This window comes from Aotus nancymaae, unplaced genomic scaffold (assembly GCF_030222135.1).
Source record: "Aotus nancymaae isolate 86718 unplaced genomic scaffold, 86718_ANA_hifiasm-v0.15.2.pri h1tg000016l, whole genome shotgun sequence".
Lineage (NCBI taxonomy): Eukaryota > Metazoa > Chordata > Mammalia > Primates > Aotidae > Aotus > Aotus nancymaae.
Genome location: NW_026988428.1, coordinates 16,556,134 through 16,576,866, shown reverse-complemented (window position 1 = coordinate 16,576,866; position 20,733 = coordinate 16,556,134). Strand labels below are relative to the sequence as shown.

The window sequence follows — 20,733 nt, the reverse complement described above, 5'->3', positions numbered from 1 at the left end:
CACTTTCATTATCTCCTAATTACACCACAGTATGAGGCAAATATTAAAAAGTGCATTATAAGTGGTACAGACAGTAAGAGTTTTGCTGGAGATGTGAGGGAAAAAGATAATGAGTAATTCATTTGCCTAAATTTTACTGCACTAAAAGAGAAGAAAGCATGCCTACCAAAGAAAATGAGGTAATATTTCACTGCGGTCAAATATGACTACTATTTGAAGTATCAGTATGATTCTAAAACTCAAGAAGTGGGAAAGAGGGTGAATTCCCCTCTGCTCTTTCCAAGTAAGTCTTCTAGAAGGAGTTAGAAAATACTACTTTATGTGATTTTCCCTTTACACTGTTACTTTTTTCTTAACCTGTAAGCCCTTTACTATAGGAGGGAACAGTTTGGATATGGCAAGCAATGACATGAATACAAAAATGACTTTAGCCTGAATGTCAGGCAGGACATGGATTTTCAATTTTCCTATTAAGAAGTAGAAATCACTTTCTTGAATAATATAAAGCAGTTTCTCACTTTTGCTCAGCTGAATTGTGGATATATAGCTACCAATATTAACAACTGCTGAAATCGAATTATTTTATACACACACATACATGCACATGTACAAACACATACAGACATACTTATCAGAGCAGCAAGCAATAAAGGTATATATTTCAGGGTTATTTACACATAAATTGCCAGTAAATTTTTTATGGCTAAAAAAGAGCCTTGGGGATTTGCACACCACTGCCCAACACTCAAGGTCATCTGCAGAATTTTTATCCAGTCTTATTTTACATCACTTACCAGTATTGTGTCTGTACTCTTGTCTGGTTAGCTTTCTTACTGTTGCCTTTATCTCCATTTATGTATGTTTACTAAAGTCATTCTATGACCCTTGAGAAGATCCTTCCTCTTTCCAATTCAGCTTCCGTCTCCTTCTCTGACAGTTTCATCATATATTTAGATGACTTAGACTCTTCTGAATTCTTACATGTAAAATCCATTATACTCTCTATCAGTATTTTACATGCTTTAAGTCTTATCAATGCAATCTGATTTTAATTTTAGTGGTTTTTTTTGGAGAAGATTTTTTTATATATTTGTATATTTCTTATAATTTCTTTTATATCCTTTAAATCCCTTAAATGGGAGTATGATGCATTAAACTGGTACTTTAATAATTGTAAGTTGGACATATTAACTACTATCCATATTGATAAACCGTTTTATTTTGTTCTCTACCTGGAGACATTAACTACTAGTAAATCACTATTGCTGCTGTATACGAGAACTGGATTTAGGTTTATCATTTTCAGCTATGCACTTTTTGGATAGGAATATTGCACCTGAACTGCTCTAATTATGATTATTTGACTTGTATACAAAATTATACACAAACACTCCATGAGTTTAGTTTCAGTAATTCATGATAATGACATTACCATTAATAAATTATAATAATAATTATTAATAAATGATAAAATATAATTTATATTTAAAAATCATATTATAGAATATATATACAATAAAATTTATATAATTAAAATATAATAAAATAAATTTATACAAAGTACACAATGATAAATAAATAATAATAATAGACATTAATAAAACTCAAAATATAAGACTTTCCAGCTTTTATCTCTAACTTTCACCAAGAATAAAATGGCCTGGCCTGGATTTGTTCAATGAAAAGTCAAATACAAAAAAACTCACCAGTAAGAATTTCTTTTCTCACTTTGAAAGTGTCCACAATGGGTGTGACAATCCCTTCAATAGTTCCAAACATGCTGCCAAGGCCTAGATTTACCAGCATGAGGAAAAACATCACTGACCAGAAGGGAGATGCAGGGAAATGTGTCATCGCTTCTGTAAAGGCAATAAAAGCTAAACCAGTTCCTTGAACAGCCTGCAAAATACACAAAATAGAACGTTAGTACAGAATAACAATTAAACAATGGTTCTATATATCAGGTACAATGAGGAGGAAAATCTCTGAATAATGGCCAGGACTGCTGGAAATAGACAGGCTCATATCAGCTCTTAACCTGATAAATCATGTTATTATTCACAGAACCTGGACTTAATTAGATCAAGCAGATCCAAATAATGAAACTCTGTTTACAATTACTAGAGTGCACGATTACGTTGTATATACTAAATATTTCACAAGGCTACAAAAATGAAAAATTATATTAAATAATACATAATATTTTTGGTTTTGTTAAAGCTTATGAATATGAATAGTGACTTATCATAAATATATAAATACAAATTATATACAACTATTGGCTCATATATAAAGATTTAAAAATTTAGTTTTATCTTACCTCAAACTAGCTCAATTGCTGTAAAAAATATATATATACTATGAATAATAAACTTGTTTTTATTTAAGAGAAAACTGCAAACAAAAAATAAAATGATGTGAACAGAATAAGTAGATTATAGAAAGCCAATTTTCAATGTAAAAAACCTAAATCTTTGCCTTTTTTACTTCTACTATTCCTACCTCTCTGATTTAAAAAAAAAAAAACAGTTGGGCTGATATGCTGGTTTTAATTCAGAAGACACAATGAACTTCCAGTCAAATTTAATAACAAAATGAATAAAAAGACAGATATTCCAATTGGGTGGAAAGAAATTGAATTCCTTACAAATATTAATGTGAGTTTATTTTTATAAATACCACAAATATTGAGTTCTAAAATAACTATGTACAGTTACTCTAAAATAACTATGTACAGTTATAAATACCACAAATATTGAGTTCTAAAGTAACTATGTACAGTTACATAGTTACTTTATCTATGTAACTGTATCTATAACCAAAATTCAAGTTCAAGTTGATTGTATTGTCTCAAAAATAGACGAGAATTAAAAAAAAAAAGAAACCTTTGAATGGTAACATTAGTAATTATTTAAATATTTCCTTAAGGAATTTGAGGTTTTTATATTAATGATGGATTTACATTTTTAATGAATAATATCCACACATGACTCTTTAGTTTCAAGTATAGTTAGCTATCATAATGTAATGACTAATTTGTCCATTATGTTTTACGTTTTGACATATGGGAGACAGTGGCAGCCAATATAAGGACATTTCCTAATGGTGATCTATTTCTTATTTAATACAACATAGTTAAGAAAAGGAACTTGATCAGCTGGGTGCAGTGGTTCATGCTTGTAATCCCAGCACTTTGGGAGGCCAAGGCGGGCAGATAAAGAGGTCAGGAGTTTGAGACCAGCCTGGCCGACATGGTGAAACCCCATCTCTATTAAAAATAAAAAAATTAGCCTGGCTGGTGGTGCATGCCTGTAATCCTAGCTACTCAGGAGACTGAGGCATGAGAATTGCTTGAACCTGGGAGGTGGAGGATGCAGTGATATGAGATTGCACCACTGCATCCAGCCTGGGTGACAGATCAAGACTACAGCTCAAAAAAAAAAAAAAAAAAGAACTTGACGATGACTTGCGGAACACAACTATTAAAATGTCTATTTTAAAATTATTCATACGTCAAAACAATCATGTAATGTATATGTAGATGAGAGCCATTATTCTAATTCTATGTTGAACATTATAGCAAGAAATATTTCAGACTAATCATTTTATGATGAAAAATCACATTATATTCATATTTTAAATTATTGTGACTCAATGAATGAAATAACTTTTTAAAGTAAAGCAATTTTGATTTAATTTAATTTAATTTACCGTTTAAGAAAACATATTGTCAAAAATGAAGATTGTAAATTCCGAAGGCCTTAAAATGCCCAGGAGCTTCTCTGGGCACTTTAAGAGCTTTCCCGGGCATTTTAAGGCCCTTTTCCTGAAGGAAGTCTGCTGGATAATACATATTGTAACTGAATGATAATTATTTTATTGCTCAAACATGGCTCACTAACTTTATTTAGCTCTTCTTCAATTTGACAGGAATTGAGATGTAGAGCAGGAAACTCTTCTTCTTTCACTTTTTGAATGATGTCATAAACTAAATGATAATCTTCTGTGGTAACAGCTGAAAGGTTGATATGATGGGGAATAATATCCTCACTAATGTTTCCCATTTTCAAAAACTTCATGATCATTTCTGAATTTCTGAAAAATAAAACATACGAAGGCGCACATGCGAGTTCTTTGGTGTATAGTTTATAAACAACTATGCCATTATAAGCTAATGAATGTGGAATGTTCCCAGCACAAAGAAATGATTAATGTTTGAGGTGATGACTATCCCAATTACCCAAATTTGACCATTTTACATTGTATGTTTCTGTCAAACTATCATATGTATCTCATAAATATGTATAACTACCATGTATACATAAAATTATAAATAACAAAATAAAAAATAAGAAATAAAGCAAATGGAAATGAATATCCATACTGTGTTATGCATTTCTCATTTATGACATTCGCTTTGAAGCCCAGAACTGCAAACACCACCAATGTTGCCAGGACAGAAGTGAAAAAATTGATGAAGGACACCAGGACAGCATCAAAGTGGCAGTTGTTATCTCTCTTGTTGTAGCTTGAAAAGGCAATGACACCACCAAATCCCAGCCCTAAGGCAAAGAACACTTGAGTAGCAGCTTCTCTCCAGACCTTGGGCTCCAGCATTATTTCAAGCTGTTTAAAAATAAACATAATAGAATCAGATACAATATAATATTTCAGAATAATTAAGTTTTATGAAATTAGCTCAACTGTTTAAATATATTACAGTGATGTTTATGCACCCAAAGGTTATTTAAATCTGGGAAATAATATGATCTTAAGACTAAATAAACATCTTATTTATTTATTTTTTTTTTAGGAAAGAAAGAATATGAATAAGAAAGTTTATCAGGTCTTTACATGGAGAATTTAAGTACATGGAAATTTTCTACTTACATAGTGATTTTTAAATATTTTAAGACTAATTATCAAAGTAAATATGCAATGAGAATATGAAGAAAAATTAATTATCTTCAATCATTTCCCATTATGTCTTTTTTCTTCCCATAGCAAAACATGCCAATTACCAATAAAAGTCAGTAAATTAGTTCACTTATCCTCCATGTTTTGTGTTTTCTGGTGTTAATCTAATGGTTGAAGCAGAAAACAATTATAAACTTGGTAGAGTTGAACTATTTGTACTTTGCATATTCACATATGTATTCTTTATTCATTCAAAAGTCTACTAAAAGATTTTTCTTCGAAAATAGAAGAAATTAATTTATATTGTCTATAAGATACTCTTCAGATCCAAAGTTCCCATATTCTGAACCTGAAATATCAACATACGAAGGAGCACATGCGAGTTCTTTGGTGTATAGTTTATAAACAACTACGTCATTATAAGCAAATGAATGTGGAATGTTCCCAGCACAAAGAAATGATTACTGTTTGAGGTGATGACTATCCCAATCACCCAAATTTGACCATTATACATTGTATGTTTCTGAAATATCAGATTCAGAATATTGAACAGATATTTCACATAGTTGTACTCTACGTCTTAGATAATTATCACTGTTTATAATAAAAACTTAAATGAAACAGTTCAGATCAGCCACGTGTGGCACAGACCTCAATAAACAGTTCAGTTTGATTTCAGTAATAATAGCGTTTAAATTGGCATTATATCTCTTTTTACCATTACCGTAAAATTGCCTTTATTGAGAGCAATGTCAAACATGGCTAAAAACATGAGTTCTCCAGAGAGTTTCAGATTCTGATTCTGCCTGAAACTCTCTGGAGAACTCATGTTCTCCAGAACTCGTGTCCTCTCTGAGTTTTTGCTTCTTCAATAGAAAGATCAGAGTAATAAGAAGTGTACCACTCGCCATGGTGCTTACCACACTCTAAAAATGCTCAGTAGCTAATAACATATATCGGCTATTGCGGCAAATACGTTAACAAGCATTTTATATGGTTTACCTCATTTAATATGCTCAACAACCCACGAAGTTGTTGCTACTATTAACTGAGTCTTAGGAAGGTTATGTAACCTGCCTAAGGTTACACAGCAGCTCTGAGGTAGAGATGAAATAAGAACACAGGTAGATTCCAAAATCCATGTTCCCTCAAATAATAGGATGTATTACTTCAACTAAATTTAGTTATTAAAATCTATGAAATATTCTTTTTAAACATAATCATGATTATCTTCATAATTTATTAGCAATTAACATATGCATATTGTTTATTGACCATTGCTACATTGTATTCTATTAAAATAATCTCAACTGTCTATCTCTACTTTATCCACTAGATGGCAGGAAACACATATTTACTAAAGACATACTAGGCTCCCTTCCAATTTCTGAACTAAATGTCCGCTCACTGTTTCAGGAGTATTTGAGGTGCTTACATACTTTCTCACCTATATAAACAATGGAAATTTAAAAAAATTTACAACTACTTTTCATATTGACTATCACATCCTACAGAAATGTAATACAGAGTCTTATCAACACTCAATGAAAAGTTAGCCAAAGAAAAATTAACACTACAATAGTGACCCCCTTGTCCAGGTCAAAAATGTTAATTCATGCTGCAGTTTTCAGTACTGGGGCTATATATAATTATTATATCAAAGCATTGAAATTCTAAAATATTTAGTTAAATCAAATGTTTAGAATTTTGTCACAAGCAATTGCCAATTTAGAAGGAGAAGATATTCTAAAACTTCACACAGAATTTGGTTGTCTTGAACTCAGAAAACACTTTTTTTAGACATATAAATTTTTTTGGTCATTAAGTATGGCCCATTTGAAGCATATTTAAATTATAGTGTGGCTGAAACTCATAAATCTTAACCAGTTGTTCACAGAGAAGTTCCAGGAACTCTAAATGTTAAACAGGACTTTTAAAGTAGCTGAGAAAACCAGACACCAGAGTCAGCATTTTTGCTACTACAGAATGAATACCAACTCAGAACCAGACACACAAAGAACACAGCTTCTTTTACGCAGTATCAAGGCAGCTGCCAGGAGTGACAAAGAATTCCAGAGAAGCTAATCCCTTCTGCCCAAATGTCACGGCACATTGCTGGCTGCACATTCATCCTTCAGATAACTTTTAATTTCTAAACTAATTTTGAAATCATATCTTTAGACAGTTTCATCTTTATGTCTGTCTATGATGCTATTAGCAAACTAATAGTGGGGTGCAACTTCATTTCAGTGAATAACATGTGTGTGTGTATATATATGTATGTATATATATACACACACACACATATACTCAACAACTTATTTGTTTCCTGTTAAATCAATATAAAAGTTATGATTAAGTCCACAGTTATGATTAACCAGGTTAAATGTGCCCAGTATTGAGTTTAGCTCTACTAAATTGCATGACAGATTATAAATTCTAAGCCCTTGATGGAGTCTGAAGAGAATTTTCCTAAAATATACATATTTTCCTAACATCTATAGAAGTTACATAATTTCACAAGCTGATCACTATAAACATTATTCCAGAAGATACAAAACCTCAAAAAAAGTTAACTAAGAAAACACTGATTTTTCTCTGCGAGAGTAATTTAGATTTCTTAATCTGAGTTCATGGATTCTAGATGATTGGTCAACCTCTGGAGCCATTAAACAAATTAATGTGTTCATTATTTTTTTGGTAAGAAAATTCTTGTCACTTTTTCAAGAGGGTCCATGACACACAAAAAAGGTAAAAAACACTGGAATAGAGGGGAAAGAGTAAAAGAAGACTGAAAAATTCTAAAGTTTAATCAGTATAAAAATTGGAAATACATTTATTATAAAAGAGGGACTTCTGAAGTTGAACTACTGGCAGTCTTACTGTAAAATCAAAATGGAATATTAAAAAATGGAGATAAATGGATATAATTATGTTTTTCTATACTTGTTAACAACTATAATTTAAAAGTTTAATGTAAATATATTAGAACAATTAGTCCTTAAATATAACTTAGAACATTTTAACAATAAACATAATGCTTTCATGATCATAAGCTTTAAATAGAAATACAGTACATACCCTAGGGGTAAACATGTGGCGAATTCCATCAATTGAACCATTTAAAAGGAATGCTCTGATTAAGAAGCATATAAGTACCACATATGGAAACAGAGAACTGAAATATACGATCTGCAAAGAAAGAAAAATAAAAATGTGAGATGCAATGACAACTATATATTTTATAGCTAAGATTGTATATATTATATGTTCTGTTCTGTACTTTGATAGTCACTGTTTCATGCATGGAATGATTAATAAAACTATTAATAACCGGATGGTTTATGAGTCATCATTCAGTCTTAAGATCCTATTTAAGATATAATTTAAAATTTTAAAAACTTTATGTCCTGTGAAAGAAATCCATAAGCTATGGTGTAGCTTGAATAATGTTGATTCCTTATAGTTTGTAAAACAAGCAATACTTAAGACAGAAATGAACAGGACTAACTACCTAACAAATTCCTACTCTTTTTGGTTCTATGTAGCAAATTAAAGTCCTATTTCTTTTTCTTTCTCTTCTCTTTCTCTTTCTTCTTTCTTTCTTTCTTTTTCTTTCTTTTGTCTTTCTTTTTTTTTTTTTTTTAAGAGGGAGTCTTGTTCTTGTCACCCAGGCTGGAGTTCAATGGCACTATCTTGGCTCACTGCAACCTCCACCTCCCGGGTTCAAGTGATTCTGCTGCCTCAGCCTCCCAATTTCTTTTTCTTTTAACCAAAGTTTCATTGCAATTCTTTAAAGCTTTCATCGTAGCATCATCCCTATGCTGTATCCTCCAGAACCTAATCAATCAAACGTAAAGATTTTACTTTCCACTTCAGCAGTTTTCACCATTAAATGGTTTAGCAAATATTTAAAATAGAAAAGGAACTGTGCTACTCAGACATTCACTGCCTCCTTGACATCTTCCTCTGGAGGCCTAACAGGTCTCTAAAATGTTTCAGGTCCAGAAAGAAACTTCTGAATTTCCCTCAATGTTGTTTGCACCCAACTCTATTTCAGAAAATGGCCCCACCCTCCATCCCGTTAGTAAAGCCAAACATCTAGAAGCTGTTCTGGACTATTCATAATATTCCCCTACCTGAATTTCTGGCTTCCTCTTGGTTTATGTCATACTCTGCTTAAACCACTTGAGGAATTTCCACTGTCATTGGAGTAAAGTGCTGATTCCACCCTCTGGCCTACAAAGCCTTACGTTAGAGTGCCTGCCTGCCTGCCACTTAGGCCCTTGCTATCCTGTGTGTCTACCAAGCTCTGCCAGTCTTGGGGTGCAGGGCTGCAGCTTCCTTCAGAAACACCCTTCCTTATTTGCAGATGACTTGTTCCTCATTATTATTTTATCTCATCTTCGTCTTCTCACTGAGGTCTTCCCTGACCACCCAAAATAAAGTATTGCCTTTTACCATCCTCTCTCTTCCATCTGCCCCCTGCCAACCCTCAGTGATATTACCTTGGGTTTGTCGTTGTTTAGAGCACTCAGCACTGTTGGAATTTTATTTATGTGTTTCTGTGTTTATTTTTTGTACTCTCTACCAGGATATAAGCTAGTGAGCGTAAGGATCTTTTCTGTTTACTACCATGTCCCACACGCCTAACACAGTTGCTGGCATAGTAGCTCTATAATATGTATCTGTGTAAGGAAGGAATGGAAGGAGAACAGGAACAATGGAGAAAAAAGTGTCATAGCAGATGATGCGTCAGGGCAGGAAAGAGATATCAAGTCCAATAATAACTGCAAACAACATTAATATAAGGCTACACAATAATGGGCACTTTCTCTCTAGTTTTACCCACTTAATAATCTTATTTAAACACGTGGCACACCCTAAGGGAAAAAATATGGATAAAATGTCAGCATACTTTAAAACTCAATATTTTTAAAACAAATTATATTTTAATTAGTTGTAACAAACATTTTTAAATAATTTCTGATTTAATACTTTGATTAATCCTTCACTCAAATGTTTTGACTCTGACAAAAATCAGAATGCTTTCAGATGGATTACTCTTTCTCTCCCTCTCTCTCTTTCCTTCCTTCTTTCCTTCCTTCCTTCCTTTCTTCCTTTCTTTCCAGAGTCTCTCTCTGTCACCCAGGCTGGAGTGCCATGGCACTATCTCAGCTCACTGAAACCTCCGCCTCTCGGGTTAAAGTAATTCTCCTGCCTCAGCCTCCTGAGTAGCTGGAATTACAGACACTTGCTGTCATGCCCAGATAATTTTTTGTATTTTTGTAATGACTGGGTTTCACAATGTTGCCTAGGCTGGTCTCAAACCCCTGAGCTCAGGCAATCCACCTCCTCGGCGCCCCCAAAGTGTTGGGATTACAGGCGTGAGCCACCGTGCCCGGCCACTATCATACACTTCCTATGTGCTTCTGTTATTCCACTTAGTATGTTCTAATCATCATTAGAATATGTTGTAATATTGTTGTACAATAATATAATACTAAAAATTTTGCACATTAAGATAAGACTTAAAGGAATTTAAGTTTTTCTTCTTGTAAACAATTCACTCATTAAATTATGGGTTCCATGAGGACAGACTGTGGCCTATTTATCCTTGTATATCCATCAATGCCTAACAAATAGTAGATACTAAAATATATTGTTCATTGAAAGATTTATAGGAATTTGAGTTTTTCTTCCTGCACACAATTCCTAAAAGTGTAAACTTATCTTTATTCTGCAGTATTTTGAAAACTATATTCTAATTATATATCCAGACATTTCAATTTTTATTTATGAATTCAACAAACATTTAAATTCTTAAGGACACTGATCTGGATTCAACAAGATTCTAACGCAGTTTCCTAAGAAGGAACAAGAACATTTCAGTCATACAATATGGAGAAAAATAAGTCAATATTTTAAACAATTAAGTAATATTAAGAAAGCAACACATCAATTTTATTCCTCTGTGAGCAGGTAAAAGAACAAAGTATTTCATTATTAAATTCCATGATTTAAAAAGATGTGTTTTAGGAATCAGCATTTTACATAGATATCTGTGTCATTTTTAAACACAAATTATTTACATTCAGTCATATAGCTCCAATCTTATTGGACCAAAACGGCCAGTTGCATAATATGATTAAAATAGGTTAAATTCAACCTACTGACTATATTTATACCAACCACTTTCTCCTTTCCATGCTTTATGTCTTGTAACCTGAAGTTATTTTATAAATTTGTTTATTGGTTGCTGCCTCTGCCACTAGAATGGAAACTCCATGAGGACGGGCACATTGTTTGCTGTATTTCCAGACTACATCAGTGTCTAGAACATAGTAAGTGCTTAATAAATATTTGTTCAAAAAATCATAAGTGGGTGAATGATTCTTACACATTGTCCAAGAAGTATACATTTTTAAAATTGGAAAATGATACAATGAAACATGTTCCTTTGAGTGATTTTTAAGAACCCCCCTGGGCCTTGACAACTGTTATGCCTGTCAAAGCAAGTACATTAGTAAGAGAGACTATTTTAATATTCAAAAGGTTGTATAAAATATTTTCATTTTACTAAACTGTTTAAAAAATCAAAAACACAAATCATTGTTTTACATATTAAAATGTTTATTATAAACATACCTACAGAATGTATATTCTCTTTGAAAATTTTGTAGTTTAGTTTTAGCTTTGTCTGTCATGTATTGGTTGTTTAATCCCGGGCAATTTATTTTATTTTTCCTAAGCTTGTCAACTTTGCAGTAAAATGGGGATAAAATATGCAAATTATCTAGCTGATAGAAAGAATAAACAAGCTAATGTGTGCGTAGTACTTAGCACAGTAGTAGTAACAATAGCAAAGTAATCGGAGTAAAAAATACTACCTTAGAATTAGAAGAAAACTTAGAGCTTCTCATTTCTATCCCCTATCTTTGAGGCAGGCATCCCCTTAATAGATGCTATAACTAGGGCACATGCCACTTCTGTGTGACCACCTCCAATGATGCTGTGCTCTCTACCATGGAGGCAACTGATTTCATTATTATCAAGTTTGATTATTGAAAGGTCTTTCTTTCTTTGAAGACTAACCACCATCACAACCTCCTCCATAATACCTAATATTTGATCATAGGTTTGTTTTCTATGGCCACACAAAGCAGCCTTATTCTTCTTTTAACTGTTTGAAGACTTTGATCACAGAGCTGAAATTTCTCATATTAAAGAGGAAAATACAGGAATTCAGTAAAATCCAGTATTGCAGATGTGGTCTAACTGAGGTGTGCCTATCTAGCTCAAAAGACAGTGTCCCTATCATACCTCTTTTAATTCATGCAGTTTCCAATGAGCATTTTGGGGTATATGCATATGCATGTGTGATTGTGTGTGTTTTGATTGAGCACATCACCAGCTGATTCATTCTTTTAGCTGCTGAAATCGTCTAAGTTGTTTTTCCATGTACCAGCTTTAAATGATGTTTCTCTATTCTGTACTTGTGACACTGTTTATTTGGAAGCATTTTCTGTTTGGTAGGTAAACACAAAGCTTAACATTTAATTCCTCATAAAGTCGTTCTTATTATATTTAACTCATTTTTTCAGACTGAGGAATTGTGACAATTTTGGCTTTCACATCTTTGCTCCCATTACCTACAGGTAGCTTTTTCCCCATCAGTGCCTGTTAAATTCTTCAAATATTACCCAAATGCTAGTCTTTCCCTGAAGCATTCTCATTGAAATAACAAATGTATGTACTAAATAAACTGCATTGCATTTTCGAAAGTTATACTACATGGCCTGAGAAAACCCCAAAATGCTGTGACAAGAAAATCATAAATAGTTCTTTAAGTGATGCTAAGACACAGACTAAAAAGAAACAGAAACAAAACATGGTAGTAAGAGAAGCTGAGTACAAGGGTTTTTGAACTTCTCTGGATGACCACAGTTAGCTTTCTACCAAATGATATTCTATTAGGAATCATAGAAATATGGGTAGGTCTTATTTAAGAATCTATTCCTTCACTTATAATATGGTTCTGATACAGTGGAAGACACACGCAATTGAACAAGCTGATTGAAGTTATTTAGTCATACAATACAATTAACATTTGCCAAAGACTTAAAGATATTTAGACGTGCTATCAAGTATATTTACAAATTCGAAAGACAACATGATACAGAGGTTCCAGCAGGAAGGTAAATGTAAAATCAGCTATAATTTACAAGTTAAAAAGTCATTAAATATTTTAATTAAATATAAAGTAACAGGAAGCGAAGATGAATTAGACAGACATCAGCCCTAAAAGATTCCACTAATTGGTGGGAATAGGATAGTGTGAGACATTAGAGTATTGCAGTTAAGGAATATAGGCTCTAGATTTAGACAGACTTGCATTTGACTCCAAATACTAGGACTCAGTAGCCATGAATCTTTGGATAAGTTAACGTAACTTCTCAAACCTGTTTATTTTAAATCTGTAAAATGGTTCTGAAAATGGAAATTACTTCTTAAGAGTTGTTTTTAGAATTAAATGGGATAAAGTATAAAAAGTAGTTATCACAGTACCCAAAGCAAAATAAATTTGTAATAAATATTAGCTACTATTATTGTTCTTACTCTAATTCTTGTCAGAGACATCTTTATTATCATTTACTACTACTACTGCCATTCCTGCTAGTATATGATGAGGAGCGGTAATAAGTTAGCCTGAAATCAGAGGTATACTTTGAAAAGGAAAATAGCACAGCAGGACTGTTAAAGGGCAGAAAGAAGAGCCAACAGTAAATACTTGCTATGATCCAGCCAAGAGCTGTAGAGAGCTTTAGAACAGCAGCAGTGACAATGAAAACAAAAGTAATATGGATGCAAAATAGTGAATAGCAATTACTTTACTAATGCATCTTATAAAAATAATAACAAACAAGCTATCTAGAAGTCACTTAATGTCTTTTTCAACAATATCCATTCTAATTTTCAATTTGCCTTAGCAGGAATGATATTTAGTCTTTTACATTACTCTGAATCCCTTGTTGGAATTATCATTAACTACTTAATGATGTTCACAGCTTTAAGAAACACTCCACATTACATTATTTCAAAATGTCTTACACAAGTGTTCCTCAGAATACCTACAGCAGAGAGAAACAAATGATATCAAACAAACAAAATGAATAAATTACTCATCCTACCACTTTCTCCAGCTTCCATAATTTAACTACTCAGTAATCAGAGAACTGAAACATTAGAGTTAATTGAAAAAAATGGCAAAAAGACTTTTAAGTACTAACAAAATTTGAAAGATCTTGTTGAAATAAAGAAAGATTATAATTAACTTTAGATTTCACTATAAAACACTTATTTTTTTGTCTTTTTTTTTTTAATTTAAGCATACTTTTAAAGTATCCCTTTCCACTAATCTTTAATTATCTAGAATGAAGTGCTATGTGTTATTTGCCCACAGAAATTTCTAACAGAATTTGAGAGAGGAATGATACCACAAATGCTGATTAGCAGAACAGAGAAGGAGTCTAACATACTAACTTTTCCAGAAGACTGAATGCCTTTGATCATAGCCAAGCAAACCATGACCCAAGCAGCCAACAAGCAGATGGTCATCTTCCAGTTTAAGCCCCCACTTTCGGAAATGGAACTTGAAATATTCAGTGCTTCCCTGTACCAGTAATAGGTAGTGGCAGAACTTTGTTCACATTCTGGTTCTACAACTGTAGAAAGAAAGGTAACACACAATCATTTCAGAATATAAAGAGCAATGAGACAATTTTTTTCCAATAAATCTATAAGTGAGTTTTTAATGCTTTCTAGAAAAGTACTACCATTGTATAGCAGCATGGAAATTCACAATGAACAACAAAAAACTCAACTTTGCAAAAATTTGAAAAATCAACAGAAATGTGTCCTGTTGTAGTATTTCTTAGGCACTTCTGCAGTAAGAATATGTGAATTTCCTATTATTATGTATTTATGTATGTATGTATGTATGTATGTATGTATTCATTTATTTTTGAGACAGAATTTCACTCCATTGCCCAGGGTGAAGTGTAATGGTGTGATCTAGACTCACTGAAACCTCCGCCTGCTGAGTTCAAGTGATTCTCCTGCCCTAGCCTCCTGAGTAGCTGGGATTACAGGTGCATGCCACCACACCCAGCTATTTTTTGAATTTTTAGTAGAGACATGGTTTTACCATGTTGGCCAGACTGGTTTCGACCTTCGACCTCAGGTGCTCCACCTGCATCAGCCTCCCAAAGTGCTGTGATTACAGGCACGAGCCACCGCACCTATCCTCTTATCAAAATAAATTAAACAAATCAGGTTAATCACCCCTACTACCCCTAGAATTGTTGGATTGACTCCCTGGGGAAGCACTGTCAAATATGCTAGATGCTGGCCACCCACCACGTGTAGCTTTTGAAATAGGGCCAGCCTAAAGTGACATGGGCTATAAACGTAAAATTTAACTAGATTTCAGACTCAGTATAAGAAAATTATTATAAATTATTATATTAATAACATTTAATTATATGTTGAACTGATAATATTTTGATAGATTAAGTAAAATATTTCATCTATTTGTTTTTACTTTCTTTAAGCATATTTACTTGAAAAATACAAACTAGACCTGTACATTACAGTCTATGTTTACTAGACATCATTGCTATAGGTGACTCTTCTTTATAATTTTTATATTATATTATGGGATTTTAAAAAATGATGGGTAAAGTATGAAACAACGGAACCAAAGACATAAAAGCAACTATTTCCATTCAAACGAGTTCCATTCAAAGCAACTATTTAAAATTCTTCTTTCTGTCCCCTTTGTGTTAGCTTTAATGAAAATGTAAGGCATCAATCTGGGCATACAAAATAAAGATTATCAAAGTTAATAAGTGAAGGCGTATAATATTTTACCCTAATATCATAGGGCAGAGTAAAATAACTTGGAAAAAGCTAGAAAAATTAGATGGTGCCAAAAGTCTATCTCTCAAGAGTATGTCAATCCTGAAAGTGAGAAAAATCTGTTATAATGATAATTTTGACTGATGTGTCCATATTATTTTAAAAAAAGAAAAAATCTTGAAAGCTTGTGCCTTTGACACTCTTATAATCTTTAAATACCAAAACACTATATTGTACATATCTTACAAGTGTGTGAAGCATTTTTCACCAAAGGACACTGATCCCAAGGTAGAGGTTGCTGAAAAGACTGAGAAAAATAAAACAAACTCCAGCCAATGATGACGTTGTAGTAGAGAGCCACAAAATAGCACACCTGCAAAATAAAATAATGAGATTCCATTAAACCTCTCATGCCTCTTCCCTTAAAACAATGAGATCAAATGTATAAAATTCTATTTACATTTTTTAAATCCTCTTCATTTCATTTTTTCTTTCGAACACATTATCTTTTCTAAAAAGTTAATGTCTTTCTCAAGACTTAGAATAGGCATTAACAACACTAAGCTATATCAATATTTATAGCTTGTTTTGTGTGTTAGTTCATATGCCAGTAATATTTTCTAAAACGTGGTAAAAGAGTTGTTTATTAACACACACTCTGAAGTTTCATTTATAGTTTCAAAACCTGTAAATATTATAGCATACACCACACTAGGAAACTTACTACACAACTTGCAAATCCAATCCCGCCCAGTTTAGGGCTTATATAATTCCATACACCAATGCTGCCTCGCCGAATTCTTTGACCCACAGAGAGTTCCAGGAAAAAAAGGGGAATACCTATTACCATAAGTAATATTAAATATGGTAAAAGATACGCACCTAAAGAAACAAGAACAAAAAAAATAGATTATATTTTCAATAGTCACAGTAGAAAATACACTAATTCAGTTTATCTCATTAAAGATATTTGAATTACTATATAGTGTAATTATAGAGAACTCTGAAGAAGACACAATTCCATTACTTAGTACTTTCTAGATTCTGAAACTTGAATTTGATTGCTACAAAGAGTTTATGATTAAAAAATAATTAGGATAAAAGTAAGGCTATTAATAGTTTTAGTTTAATTTTATTTAAACAGTAAAACAGTTTCATTTTTCATAAAAATAATTATTTAAAATTCATTCTTTTCTGGGGCAGGTCTCACAAACTCCTATAAATCTTATTCACACAATGTTTATAAACTCATTTATTAAAATTTATACAAGCTCATTGAAATAATACATTCTAAATCAGAAAAATTCGAGTGAATGAGATTTTATGGCATTAAAGCTGACTTTTTTCCCAAATAAAATAACATCATAGAAGAAGAAATGTCTGCTTAGACTGAAAAAGGAAAAAAAAAACAGCAAAATAACTTCTACCAGAGACAAATGTCATTTTTCCCATAAATACCACATAATAGAATAACACAAATAGTTTTTTGTTTTCCAAAATTATCAGAGAAGGTGAGAGTCATTAAGAAATTGGCACATTTAATATCTATTGTAAAAATGCATATACTATTATACTTTTAATAAAGTTTCCATATTTCAAAAAGTAACTATTTTTAAGTTAAATCACAAATTAAGACATGAGTATGACTAGTGATTTTAAAAGGTAGCTGAATAGTTTGACAATGTTAATACTAGATTCTATTAACTAAATTAAAAAAGATAAAAGATAACATTTACTCATTTCTTTGTTTCTTTCTTTCTTTATTTTTTTTTTTTGGAGACAGTCTCAGTCTGTCACCCAGGCTGAAGTACAGTGGTGTGATCACTGTTCACTGCAGCATCAAACTCCCCTGCTCAAGGGATCTTCCCACTTCAGCCTGCGGAGCTCATTTCTACATGGAACTACATATGCAAATTATTATTAAATAATCTCTGAGCTAGACTTTTTACATTCCAATTTCTAATCCGCAGTTTTGTCCAACTAGATACTGTTAAATGTAAATGCCATAATCAATGGTAACTAATTACTATTTTTTACAAAGAGGCTCTTATTATACATTTCCTACATATTTATCATATGTTTAATGGCACCGAACGGATTTTGGAATCTATTCAAATTGCCTTAATGGAATGTTTAGGGGAATACAAATATTTAGTGAATAACTGTATTCAGTTGAACCAGTAAAATAATGGATAGTTTTCAAATTATTTATCTCAGCATCTATATATCTCTGTAATAAAAATTATACACAAGAATTTTCCCTAATAGTGTTTGCTACATAATCTGTACCTTTCTATGACTGATTTTCAGTCTTTCATATTTACTTGATTCTAACAAAATTATACAATGTAAAACATGGATGCATGAGCTTAGAAAACAAAATTCTAATTTTAAAATGATTAGCAACATTCAGGAACTGCTGACCTGAATGTTGTTCCCAAAGACTGAAAGTGAATTTTCACACCTGTATTAAATCTTAGATTATGAATGAGTTGTTTATATGCATGTTAATGAGCAAGAAAAAAGAGAGAGAGAGAAATTATGACTAGACTCATTGGGGATCTTTTTTCAGTTATGTGTGCATGACATACTGTTGGATACTTAGACTTTTCTTCTATCTCAAATTCCTCTACAGAAAACAGAATGAACATTCCTTAAAGAGCTAAAAATAGACCTACATTCGATCCAGCAAGCCCACTCCTGAATATCTACCCATAGGGAAAGAAGTCATTATATGAAAAAGATACTTGAGGCTGGGCACGGTGGCTCATGCCTGTAATCTCAGCACTTTGGTTGCTGAGGCTGGCAGATCGCTTGAGCTCAGGAGCTCATGAGCCTTGGCAACGTGGTAAGATCCCAGTCTCAACTTAAAAAAATATAAAAAAATAGCTGGGCATGGTTTGCATGCCTGCGATCCCCACTTCTTAGGAGGCTGAGGTGGGAAGATTGACACTTGAGCCCGGTGAGAGGCAGAGGTTGCAGTGAGGTGACATTGCACCACTGCACTCCAGTCTGAGTGACAGAGATCTTGTCTCAAAAAAAAAAAAAAAAAGAAGCAAAAAACAAACAGAAACAAACACTTACATTCATATGTTTACAGCAGTACAATTCACAATTGCAAAGATGTGGAACCAAACTAAGTCCCCATCAACTAATGAGTGGATAAAGAAAAGGTGGTATTATAAACCACAGAATACTACTCAGTCACAAAGGTACAAGATAATGCCTTTCCTATTAACTCGAATGGAGCTGGAAGCCATTATTCTACGTGAAGTAACTTAGAAGTAGAAAACCAAAAACTTTATGTTCTCACCTATAAGTGCGAGCTAGGCTATAAGTATGCAAAGGCATACAGTATGATGTAATGGACTTTAGAGATTCAGAAGGGACAGATTGAAATGGAGGATAGAGTTTTAAAACTACATATTATTTACAATGCATGCTACTTGGGTGAGGAGCGCATTAAAATCTCTGAATTCACCACTATATAATTCACTCATGTAACAAAAATCCACTTGTACACAAAAACTTATTGAAATATTTTTTTAAACATGGCACCTTGGCATTTTGAGTACCTTGAACTAAGGGAGATTGGAAGGACCTCAGAAGCCAAGACTTCCTTGCCTCTTCTTTTATTCCTTCTCCCACTCTTTTTTTGTCCCTGAAACAAGTCATAGAAACAAGAATTCTTTTCCCCCAAGATGGGTCATAGAAACTAGAATGCCTCTTCCTCAAAGCAAGCCCCAACACCTAGAAATGTCATTTTCTCCCTTCTCCCTTGAAGATCCTCATTCCAGAGGGGTCCTATTTCATACCCAGGAGGAAGGAATGCTACTCCAGAGGCCAAAAGAATCTGGACAGGACTTGCTGGATTTTCTTCCTTTAGTCTATTCTCATTAGATCATACCCTTTTGTCCAATCACATTTCTACATGACTGCCTATTCTTCACATATTCTAAGTATAAAAACTGACAGTTTTCCCTTAGTTTTTGTGTCTTAATTTCTGAAAGTTTTCATGTCATGTAAGACTATGATTAAATAAATGTGTTATGCTTTAAATATATATATTTGAACATTTAGTATTTACCAGCCACATTTCTAAGCACATTACGTGCAGCTATTAATTTGTCCCTTACAAGAATCTTTGGAGATAGATACCATTATTAACCCTATATTACAGAGTGGGAACTAAGCCTGAGCAAATGAGGTAGGCTGTGAAAGGTCACATGGCTAGTGTGAAAAATAACCAGACTTTAAACAGTCAAATTGACTTCAAAACCTGATCTGGAAACCTCTATGCTATACCACCTGCTACACTTAACCATTGTGCTTTAAAAGGATAATATCATTAGGCAAATACACTTATATTGACTCTAATACCTTTTTTCTACTGTTCAGAAAGTGCTTAAATGATTCATGAATACGATTTTTATAGCCTGAGGCTGAGGATTATCTTCTGTTTGCTTAGTCAGAAGATATCCCTCCAACAGCTAGAAGACCCAATGCTATACTGTATGTTGAGTACAATTTTTGGTACTATAATAATCATTCTGAAATGAAAAATCAACTGGTATTTTATAGTATGTACAGTACTGCTTTCTCATATTTCCATTTAGAAGAAAATAAATAATACTAGAAAAGATATTTTGACTTTTTTAACATACGGAAATAAGAAGGAGGAGCCATTTTTGCTAAGAACCAATTACTAAATATAAAATCTTTAAGCACTCTCGACCAAGATAGAAGTTGTACTAAGTGGAAGTCAATCTGACTTTTCAACCAAATCAGCCATCCTCCTTAACACTGTGGCCAATAAGATTTACAAGGTAAAAGAGTCTCAAAACCAGAATTTATCTTCTGCTTGTCTTGGCAAATAGAATGATGTGTGAGAACAAA

At 32.7% G+C, this 20,733-nt stretch overlaps 1 protein-coding gene across 1 annotated transcript in view; it reads right to left on the bottom strand.

Moving 5' to 3' along the window:
• Positions 1 to 20,733, bottom strand: part of SLC6A15 (solute carrier family 6 member 15) — a 52,495-nt gene that overhangs the window by 8,316 nt on the left and 23,446 nt on the right. Inside the window, exons 3-9 of the mRNA XM_012442095.3 lie at positions 16,562 to 16,719; positions 16,084 to 16,210; positions 14,461 to 14,642; positions 7,999 to 8,109; positions 4,385 to 4,626; positions 3,903 to 4,095; positions 1,707 to 1,899 (exon numbers count right to left, since the gene is read on the bottom strand). Coding sequence (XP_012297518.1) covers positions 1,707 to 1,899; positions 3,903 to 4,095; positions 4,385 to 4,626; positions 7,999 to 8,109; positions 14,461 to 14,642; positions 16,084 to 16,210; positions 16,562 to 16,719 — 1,206 coding nt within the window. The remainder of the gene's footprint in view (positions 1 to 1,706; positions 1,900 to 3,902; positions 4,096 to 4,384; positions 4,627 to 7,998; positions 8,110 to 14,460; positions 14,643 to 16,083; positions 16,211 to 16,561; positions 16,720 to 20,733) is intronic.